This window comes from Physella acuta, unplaced genomic scaffold, assembly GCF_028476545.2.
Source record: "Physella acuta isolate Inbredline_101_S28 unplaced genomic scaffold, ASM2847654v3 ptg001408l, whole genome shotgun sequence".
Classification (NCBI taxonomy): domain Eukaryota; kingdom Metazoa; phylum Mollusca; class Gastropoda; family Physidae; genus Physella; species Physella acuta.
This window is the reverse complement of record NW_026732923.1, coordinates 33,843-45,916: the sequence shown is the minus strand read 5'-3', so window position 1 is coordinate 45,916 and position 12,074 is coordinate 33,843. Positions and strand designations below refer to the sequence as shown.

The 12,074-nt window shown below is 40.9% G+C and overlaps 1 protein-coding gene across 1 annotated transcript; it reads right to left on the bottom strand.

Moving 5' to 3' along the window:
- Positions 1-1,184: 1,184 nt before the first annotated feature.
- On the bottom strand, positions 1,185-4,270 carry LOC131927487 (uncharacterized). Its single transcript, XM_059283156.1, has 3 exons — positions 4,087-4,270; positions 3,767-3,829; positions 1,185-1,663 (listed from the first exon to the last, which is right to left on the bottom strand). Exons 1-3 carry the CDS (start codon positions 4,268-4,270, stop codon positions 1,185-1,187), a joined length of 726 nt encoding a protein of 241 aa, XP_059139139.1.
- Positions 4,271-12,074: the final 7,804 nt, after the last annotated feature.

Here is a 12,074-nt window from a genome sequence, read left to right as displayed (position 1 = left end):
CACTTGACTTGTAGGACTTGACACTTGACCTTCCAGACTTGACACTTGACCTTTTAGACTCCGCCCTTGACCTTCCAGACTTGTCACCAGACCTTCCAGACTTGACACTTGACCTATTGGACTCGACTCTTGAACTTCCAGACTGGTCACTGGAACTATTGTATTCGTCATCAGAGCATGTAGACCAGTCGTCAGAGCTTCCAGACTCCTCATCAGATCCCCTGGGTTCAGCTTCGTCACCAGATCCCCTCTGGTCAGCCTCGTCACCAGATCCCCTGGGATAAGCCTCGTCCCACGTTCCGCTGTAGTTCCGCCCATCCTTGCTCCCACTGTGTGGATGACCTGGCCGCCCACCCCCCAGGATGTAGACCCAGGCGCCGCTGCTCCCCGGGCAGGTGCACGACTCGTACGTGTACCTGGTCCACCCCTCCCTCACCGTGTCCCGATGCTCCCACGTCCCCACGGACACCTGTTTAGAACACCCGTGGGGGTGAGACACGATGACTGTAAACTTCTCCCTGAACATAGAACTCTCATATTTTTTCTTGATCTTGGCACAAATATCGAACAAGTTCCAGAACATTCCGTCGATTTTGTCTAATAGGGCCAGGTCATGCGTGACGTAATGCATCGGACGTCTGTCATCCAGCACGTCAGACCGCGCCGTGCTCACCCCCCACCCCGCCAGCCGCACCCCCGGGCTCCTGTCGTCATCAAACCACAGCCTGCACGTCGACCTCTTCGCTTCACTGTCGTCATACACCACATGCTTAGCCGTGAGTACGTCTATCTCCCCCCACTCCTTAGCCGTGAGTACGTCTATCTCCCCCCACTCCTTAGCCGTGAGTACGTCGATCTCCCCCCCACTCCTTGGCCGTGAGTACGTCTATCTCCCCCCACTCCTTAGCCGTGAGTACGTCGATCTCCCCCCACTCCTTGACCGTGAGTACGTCTATCTCCCCCCACTCCTTAGCCGTGAGTACGTCGATCTCCCCCCCACTCCTTGGCCGTGAGTACGTCTATCTCCCCCCACTCCTTGGCCGTGAGTACGTCGATCTCCCCCCACTCCTTGGCCGTGAGTACGTCGATCTCCCCCCACTCCTTAGCCGTGAGTACGTCTATCTCCCCCCACTCCTTAGCCGTGAGTACGTCGATCTCCCCCCACTCCTTGGCCGTGAGTACGTCTATCTCCCCCCACTCCTTGGCCGTGAGTACGTCGATCTCCCCCCACTCCTTAGCCGTGAGTACATCGATCTCCCCCCACTCCTTGACTGTTCATTCGTCTTCAGACAAACCTCGCACTCACAGAGCCTGTTGTCGATGTCAATGTACTTGGTCATCCCATCCACCCACCCACTTCCGGTTCTTATCGCCTTCCGGCCTCGGCTGGCGTAACACGGATACGGAGCCGTGGAGCCGGCAACAAACTGCGGTCTGTCTAGACTGGTGTACTTGACAGTGATCTGGACCGTCATGTCAGACAGACGCCGTACGAGTTCAAGAAGGTCGTCGTCTTGGTAACGCGCCGGAAGGTGCTTGGCGGTGAACTCCTTGACAGGTATGAAGTTGACGTGGCCAGGGTTTTTCTTGCAGTCCTTGTAGCTCTTGTGTAGGCTGGCTTCATGCTCTTCCTCGTCTTCTAGCTCCAGAACCTCGTGTGTGCCTGATGGATATGCCCGGGGTGGGGGGGGGGTAGAAAATATTTTGATAAAGCAAAGTAGGTTTCGATTATTGTATCATGTCAACCGTTATTAAAAGTAAACATCGTCTTTCTAACTTGAAAATTAATAAAAGGTTCGATCGAACCCCAGGGGTTCAGTGAATCAGTCTCAGTGGTTCGGTGGAGGCCGACACACACACCCGACTCCTATAACTCTCGACAGGATTTCGTCGGAGCGGATGGGACGATTATTAATAAAACGGGTGCAATAAATGCGCCTTTAAAACTGGTGGGGTTCGGTACCCCAAAAAGGTTTAGAACAATTTAGAACCATATATATATATATATATATATATATATATATATATATATATATATATATATATATATATATATATATATATATATATATATATACGAGAAAAATGGCCCGTTGAGGAAGGATACACCGGGCGCTAGGTTGATAGCGCTGTCTCTTTTCTCTAAACAAAAACCACCCCCCCCCACACACACCACCCCCACCCCCACCCACACCCCCACCCACACCACCCCAACCCCCCACCCCCCCCCACACACCACCCCCCCACACACCACCCCCCCCCCCCACCCCCACCCCTACACACACCACCCCACACACACACCACCCCCCACCCCCACCCCCCCCCCAAAAAAAAAACATGTCTACCGTCCCATTCAACGAAATATAATTATATACTTTTTCCAGTGTCCGCCCCCTCCCCGAAAATTCTACACCCGCCCCCGAAAATTTCAAGTACCCTCACCCCTCTCCGGGGAGGAAAAAGTCTAAATTAAAACCACCCCCCACTCACCCCCACCCCCCCCCCCCACACACACACCACCCCCCCCACCCCCACCCCCCCCCCCACCCCCACCCCCCCCCCCCAAAAAAAAAAGCATGTCTACCGTCCCATTCAACAAAATATAATTATATACTTTTTCCAGTGTCCGCCCCCTCCCCGAAAATTCTACCCCCGCCCCCGAAAATTTCAAGTACCCCCACCCCTCTCCGGGGAGGAAAAAGTCTAAATTAAAACCACCCCCCCCCCCACTCACCCCCCATCCCCCCCACACACCCCCCCCCCCTCCCCCCCACCCCCCACCCACAACCCCCCCCCCCTAAAAAAACATGTCTACCGTCCCATTCAACGAAATATAATTATATACTTTTTCCAGTGTCCGCCCCTCCCCGAAAATTCTACCCCCGCCCCCGAAAATTTCAAGTACCCCCACCCCTCTCCGGGGAGGAAAAAGTCTAAATTAAAACCACCCCCCCACTCAACCCCCCCCCCCCCACCCCCACCCCCCTCAGACGTTCTTACGCGGGGGTGGGGCTTCGCCCCTACCCGAAGAATTGTATGCAAGAAACTCTTCACGCAAACCATTTAGATTAGACAACATTTCCTTTTTTTCAATGTTTCAATGACGTCATTACATTACTGTGTGCACTCTCTGTTTTGAGATTATGTTCTACTCTACGCTAAATGTGTCGACGTCATATTTCGTTTTTCGAATTACTGTGCAGGTTTTTAAATTCCTTGTGTTTTCTCTAGAGCGTTCTTGTCAGACAGATAGATAGATAGAGAGACAGCGAAACTATTATTATATATATATATATATATATATATATATATATATATATATATATATATATATATATATATATATATATATATATATATATATGTGTGTGTATATAAATATATATATATATATATATATATATATATATATATATATATATATATATATATATATATATATATATATATATATAGCTCATTCTGCGTTTGCTGTCTTGAAAAAATGAATTTGTGTATAATTAGAGAACCGTTGCTAAACTTTGAGCTTCATGAGCAGCAAACTCAGCTGGTTATTGAATTATACTATTGGAAATTTCGTAACTTAATATTCGTTTTCAGATGTGTTGAGTATCAAATGCGATGTAAGAAATTCTGCTAGGTTGACATCATTAGAGATCTATGATGTCGCATTTTTGTCCGTCAAGTCACAGCACGCACCATGATAAACTCTACTCCATCTATCTTAACAATACTTAGTTCACCTTAAAGAGTTTAAAATAGTCACCATTAAAGTAATCTGAAATTCTTTTCCGGCTCATCTTGTAAGAGCCGAAAAGCTTGGTGTAACCTACAGAAGATGGAGAGAAAAATGTTGAATCCAATTTTTATATTTCGCTATCCTAATTACTTCTTATAAGTATTTAAAATGGCATAAAATATTGCACTGACCTGTCCAGTCTAAATCATGTTGCTTACCAATGTAGTGAATATGACGGTGTGGCTAACAGATAACAACAGAAAATTTTTAGATTCAAAGTTTTAATAGTTTAAAATACAATGAAGCAGCCTGAAAAGTGTACTCAACTAACTTTAAAAAGTATGTACAGACTGCTACTTCTGTACACACTGCTACTTCTGTACACACTGCTATTTCTGTACACACTGCTATTTCTGTACACACTGCTACTTCTGTACACACTGCTATTTCTGTACACACTGCTATTTCTGTACACACTGCTACTTCTGTACACACTGCTATTTCTGTACACACTGCTATTTCTGTACACATTGCTATTTCTGTACACACTGCTACTTCTGTACACACTGCTATTTCTGTACACACTGCTACTTCTGTACACGCTGCTATTTCTGTACACACTGCTACTTGTGTACTCACTGCAATCCAATGTCTCACATCACCCCAGTCAGCATCAACGACACATTGAAAAAGATTTTCTGGTAAAGCTTTTATCAGACGTACACCTAGCCCTTAGAAAGATAAAAATAAAACTTTGGTCGCCATATTGCACATTACCATTGATACCATCCCTATGTGTTATGTTTTAGTGAACAGTTGACTGTTGATACATTCAAACTCCTGCATGTTGTTGATTGCATTGGTATCTTGTTCGATAAAGCAGGTGAAATAATTATAAAACACGGCTTTTATCTTATACCTGGCCACTTTTGATGGATTAGCGCAATGATCACTGCCTAGTTGGCGAATGTCAAGTGACCGACGAAAAAACTGACGCCGACCAAATTGACGACCACCAAAGTGCCGACCACCAAAAAGCCGACCACCAAATTGACGACCACCAAATTGACGACCACCACAGTGATGACCACCAAAGTTATGACCAAAAAAGTAACGACCACCAAAGTGCCGACCACCAAATTAACGTACCAAATTGATGACCACCAAATTGACGGCCACCAAAGTGACGACCACCAAAGTGCCGACCACCAAATTGATGACCACCAAATTGACGGCCACCAAAGTGACGACCACCAAAGTGCCGACCACCAAATTGATGACCACCAAATTGACGGCCACCAAAGTGCCGACTACCAAAGTGCCGACCACCAAAGTACGACCACCAAAGTGATGACCACCAAAGTGACGACCACCAAATTGACGACCACCAAATTGACGGCCACCAAAGTACGACCACCAAAGTGCCGACCACCAAATTGACGACCACCAAAGTGACGACCACCAAATTGACGACCACCAAAGTGCCGACCACCAAATTGACGACCACCAAATTGACGACCACCAAATTGACGACAACCAAATTGACGACCACCAAATTGACGACCACCAAAGTGGCGACCACCAAATTGACGACCACCAAATTGACGACCACCAAATTGACGACCACCAAATTGCCGACCACCAAATTGACGACCACCAAAGTGCCGACCACCAAAGTGCCGACCACCAAATTGACGACCACCAAATTGACGACCACCACAGTGATGACCACCAAAGTTATGACCAAAAAAGTAACGACCAAAAAAGTAACGACCACCAAAGTAACGACCACCAAAGTAACGACCACCAAATTGACGACGATCAAGTTGATCACGACCTATTGGATTTGACAGTGTAAATGGTTGATCGGCGAAATTTCAAACAGTGTTAGATATGATGCTATCGTTTTATCCAAAATAAAATTACAATCTCAAATTGATGTTGTCTTTTTGCTTCATATATATGCAATTTTATACATTCAGAATTTGATTATAAATGTAAATAAACTTGTTTAAAAACCAAATCAAGAATATAAAATGCCAATGATAAAAATATTACGAAAAATCGATCGAATATTTGAAGTAATCAACTAACACGAATGAATGTCTAATTTGTAGTTTTGTTTGGTTAATCTCATTTGTTTTTGTGTTGAGAGAATCTACTATGAACGTCAGAGTACTTGCTTTTCTTTTGAACTGCTCAAATCTCTCAGTGAACCCATCCTTCATTTTGTTTATAGTAATGCTGAAGTGATTCATGTTAATAGTAGCGTTGGTTTTATTATGATATTTTTTACAGATTTTTCGAAATAAAGTAATTAACTGCTCTCCATGTCTTCAACAAAATTAAGTAATTTTATTTTTCCGAAACAATCATTTTCTTCAAACAAGGCATAGACTGGGTTTTCCTTTCCGTTCAGTTTTACATTTAGCTCTTTTAGTTTCTTTGTGATCTCCACCATGAAGTTGAATGTTTCAATTTGGGATGGACACGTTAATATGAAGTACATTGAAATAGGGCGTGACTAAATATTCTAATAGAATAGCGAGTGTTTATTGTTCGTTTTTTATTTTATCGTTCACTACCGAGTGTTGCCCCCCAGAAGAGATGCATGGAAGAAAATCTGAAGCCAAATAAAATGTGCGGGATTTTATTAATACTTTACAAATTCACATGCGTTTTTTTTTTTTTGTTGAGAAATCGAAAATGGCGTAAATAGTTATTTAAATAGTAGTCTATAATTTATTTCCTCCTTTTGGTGCATTATTATATTAAAGCATGTTATTAAAACGATTTTTTAAAGAAAGTTGTTTTTTTGAAAGAATTTTTTTTTTCTTAGTTTTTTTTCTTTCGCCTCAGACACGTAATTTATAGCGTCAATTGTGTGTTCGCTTTAGTATTACAGTTTTCATCACCGGCTTGTGAGGACTGATACAGATTTACAATAGTAATATTTCTTTCTTACTTGTAGCCTGCTTTCATTCATTTAAGATGGTTTACTTATACATAAATCTAATACAAAACGTCTAAATATAAAGAAAAAATAAAAATTAAAAACCAACCTGAAACGGAAAATGCAAATGTGTAATTAAATGATGATTCAAGGGATTTTTTTTTCGATGTGCGTGGTGGGCAGAGGGGACGGGAGGGGGGGTGGAATTTGGGTTTTTAAGTAGAGCTGGAAAAAAATTGGGATTACCGAGAATTAAAATTATACAAATTTTAAGCAATCGGAAAAGTTATGTTATTACAATGAGACACATCAAAGCAAACATTCTTCCCTTTCAAACATCTATATCTATACAGTCCTCAAACAGTTTTTTTTTTAATTTTTTTTTATTAATTCAATTGTTTTAAACATTTAAATCAGTAATAATAATATATTTGATAGATTTTACACAACATCAAAGACATGAACAATGAACATCAATTGCATATATAATAATCAAATGGAGAAAATAAAATGGCATAAGAACTAGATTAAAATAAGGTGTGCAAACTAGGTTTCTCTTGACTGCTTAGTTTAGTGTGCTGCGGTGTCAAAAGTTCACACTGTAGCCACCCATGGACAGAAATAGAAACGACCGTGGGAGAGGTGTCTCTGTAATACACATACTGATTTATCATTCCAAAACTTTCCATGACAAAAAAATGACCCTTGGCAATGAGGCACGCTACCTTGAAATATCCGCCAGTCCGGTTGAGTGGGGGGGGGGGGGGTTGAGGTGTGTATCTCTTTCTGGATAATGTAAAGAATAGTGCAAATCAAACACGCTTCCAGGACTGGCAATGAAATATAGTGACAGAGTTGGCTTTTCTATTTTAATTTATTCTACAAGCTTTTACTTTTGCTTACAAAACTGAGTGAATTTCATATTTAAGAGATATATTAATTTGAACGAATACTTTAGTTTGGATCACATAAGTAAACAAATTAGATTTTTTATTGCTTAAAACTAAGAATGTTTATCATGTTACTTTGAAAAATGTTTCATTTAAGTCCATGGAGTTAGGCATGTTAAACATTGCAAGTTCTTTCCCCTGAGCGGGTTTTAGTAAATGTGTCAAGTCTTTTTAGTTATTCCCCCTAAATTATGTTTTGTACGTAGCTTGTATTTGGATGACTTGTTAACAACACAGCTAAGAAAAAACTGGGAGTCATCCTGAAAATCACAACGTGAAATCGAGGTGTGGTAGAGTTACTTTTTAGAAGATAACAGAAAAGAAATATGATAGCAGTGGCAGGAGAGGGCGTTAGTTAATGTGGGTGAATGGCCACCATGCTTAGTGCTTTTGTGGTCGGTGTAGGCTTCGTTCAATGGGACAATCACGAGAACCCATCCATGTTGTGACACAAGACCGACATAAACGTCTCCATGGAGAAAACATAAGCGTCATATAAACTACAAAAGACGCCGTAAATAGAAAATATGGGACGTCACAAAGAGAGAACAAAGGACGTTATGTAGAGATAACTTGGGACGTCGTATAGAAAGTACATGGGACGTCATGTAAATATACTATTTTACGTCATAAACTAAAAACGTGGTATGCCTTATAAAGAGATCATTGGACGTCATATAGAGAGAAAACGGGAAATCGTATAGAGAAAACATGGGACCGTATGTAGAGTACAAGGGACGTTGGATAAACAAAGTATTGGACGTCATATACAAAGAACATGGTATGCTATAAAAAAGAACGTGGGACGTCCAAGGGAGGTCCTATAGATAGAATATGGGATGTCCTATAGAGAGAACACGGGACGTCAAATAGAGAGAATATGGGACGTCCTATAAGGAGTACCTGGGACATCAACTCGCCCCAGCAACGGCCAGTCACGTGACCTACCCAATCAACAAAGTGGTCAACTAGTGGTCAGCTAGTGGTCAGCTAGTGGTCAGCTAGTGGTCAGCAAGTGGTCAGCTAGTGGTCAGCTAGTGGTCAGCTAGTGGTCAGCTAGTGGTCAGCTAGCACAGAGTTGCTCAGTACATCCAAGAGGATACAACTTTAACACATCCTCTTAGATAACCCAGTCAAATGATGATCAGAGTTTCGTCCAGGCATCTCTTCGGGGGGGGGGGGGGCGACGCCACACCCTCCTCTCCCCCGAACAAAATGGAATTTATATAGAAAATATATACTTTTAACAATGTCCGCCCCCCCCCCCCCGGAAATTTTAGTCCACCCCCCCCCCTCCGAAAATGTCAGGTGCACCCCCGGAGAAAAAAAGTCTGGAAGAAACACTGATGTTGAATGGGTAGTTGTGGAACTTGTATCTTTACACTCAACTTGTCAGAATAAAAAAGTACCTTATGCTCGGAGATAGAAACGAATTGCTGCTATGGAATGTTAAGCCTTAATAGTTGCATACATTAACAAAAACATGTTACATGTTCGTTTCAATTATATACAACACGATGCGCAGAGGCGTAGCAAGGGGGGGGGGGCTACATATGTCCCCGGGCGCCGACCCTAAGGGGCACCAAAATAGGTTGGAAAAAAATTAAAACCTCATTTTAGCTGCAGTTTTGCATTATAAATATAACAAATATAGGGGGGGGGGGCAGACTGAAAGTTTGTCCCCGGGCGCCGGAAAGGGTCGCTACGCCTCTGACGATGCGTTCTACTGTTACGGACACAATGCTGATTATGTTAGGTATGTCCAATATATAGTAAAGAAAAAATGCAGTTGTATAATGTTAGCTTCTATGGACAACGTTCTTTCTTATTGAATGTAATAGAGGGATCTTTTGTATTTGTCAGACACACTTGTCGATTTCTACCAGTTGGTGCTGTAGTGGATAGTTCAGTTGTGTTTTTTAAAAGATTTGGAGATTAATACATGATAATGCTCGTGTTTTAGAGGGAAGGGGGGGGGCGGGATTTTGTATTTCTTATTTTAAAAAGGTAGGGTGGTAAAATTGTGTGGCGTATATTAAAAAGAAAAGTCTGGATTGAATGAAAGCTTGAAGTGTGGGTCTTCTTCTTCTGATTTCTTAATTTTAGTGTTGGAAGGGATCGAGCCTTATCTGCCAGAGGGTTTGAACTCGAGACTTTTTTTCGAATTTATCGACCATGAGCTTTTGCCGACTCGACCACAAATTAAGGATACGTGTCAACTGGTTATGCTTCCATAGCCTTTGTCCAACCAAGAACAAACTACAAGGCAGCAGTTGTTTGATTTTGGAGATGTCTAGCGAGCCTCATCTGCCCGAGGGTTCGAACTCGAGACTTTCGGTTAAGCAACCATGAGCTTTACCGACTTGACCACGCCGACCCCAGAAGTGTGGGAGATTTGGTCAATATTACATGGCATGGTTTATGAACGATTTTTTTTAAAGACTTTTATTCACGGTAATTGGAATTTTAAAAAACACAGCCCAATATGTTTTTAAAAACAGAGCAGCTAACATATTTCTGAAACGACAAAACACCCACACACACACACACACAACTCACACCTTCAAATGATGAGGACGACACACTTTAAAACCGTGCACTGCCGTCTCTCTATAAAATACTTTCTGACACAGTCGTCAACCTGCACTCTATACATTTTTAATCAAGGTCCGCCCCTGAGTCAAGTATTAGTTTAAATTTGAACAGAGAGAAATAACACAGCACTGGTGTGTAGTTGTTAGAATTCACGGACTGATTTGAAAAGGCAAGTCTGGCCAATTAATCGATTTTAGATTTGATTTCATACAATCTTTTTAGCTACTGTTTTTTTTTTAAGTCTGTTTTAGTGGATAATAAAAATAGAAATATATTTTGACTAAGAAAAACTAATTATTCAGAGAAAAAAATGACCCTGTTTAAACGATGCTTATCTTTTAAGTTTAATGGAAAGTTGAACGAAGTTAAATTTATTGTATAACAATATTAATGTTTCTTTTACTAGCTACATGATCTTTATTCTTTCTAACACAATAAAATATCTTTAATAATAGAAAATCTCTATGACAATAGAAAATCTCTATAACAAAATAAAATCTATAACAATAGAAAATGCTTGTTCAACTGTTCCGGATTATAGCAAGCCTTGTAGCCTACAACTTTATACACATGGAGTTCAGAGTAAGAAATTTTACTGTTTGCTCATAAAAGAAACATTTGAATATAGCAGAGAAAAGTGGACGACCGGTTATGATATTTTTTTCTGTTCAGTTCTAGCAGTAAGATGTAGCTCTGTAGATTTATGTTTGTCCTGGAGAAACTTGGAGACCAGGCAACGATCTAATGAGCTATATGTCTGGAGCACAACACATTTATATCAACGATCTAATGAGCTATATGTCAGGAGCACAACACATTTATATCAACGAGCTTATGAGCTGCACATCCAGAACACTAGAACACTAGAACACTACACATTACACTAACGATCTAATGATCTATACGTCTAGAACACTACACAGACACACATACACACATACACATACACATACACATACACATACACATACACATACACATACACATACACATATATATATATATATATATATATATATATATATATATATATATATATATATATATGTATGTATATATATATATATGTATGTATATATATATATATATATATATATATATATATATATATATATATATATATATATATATATATATATACTACACTTTACACCAAACGGCTTACTAACCAAGAAATCTCATTGTACTCAGCTAGCTACTTAATACGTAACTGCGAAGAAAACTAATCAGGCTATATATAGCATATATATATATATATATATATATATATATATATATATATATATATATATATATATATATATATATATATATATATATATATATATATATATATATATATATATATATATTTATTTATTCACGTTCGCCATAGAGCCAGATTTAACCTTACCTTTACCAATATCACATGATGTCACCAACGACGTATGCATACACAGGTGAATGTCCAGATGGTGACAAACCTGGTGAGTCCTGGTACCCTGCAGGGTGCCAGAAATGTGATTGCCATGAGAACGAGTACGCCTGCTACAGGTACAAATAAACCGCTATATAATGCTACCTGCTTTTTTGAACAATTGTAAACACACTTGCTGTCCTCGTCAGTGCAATAAAAACGCAATGTTTCGCTCTTAAATTGCGGGTGGGAGGGGGCGGCCACTAGCTAAATCATATTTAATTTTTTTTTAACGCATACAAAAAGGGGTGGGGGGGGGGGCGGTAGACTTTATTCCTGGGGATGGGAGGGGAGGGGGGGGGCTGCGCCGAAGAGATGCTGAAAGAAACTCAGTACTAACTACATTATTTAAACTAATGAACTAAATTGTGCATGATCTCT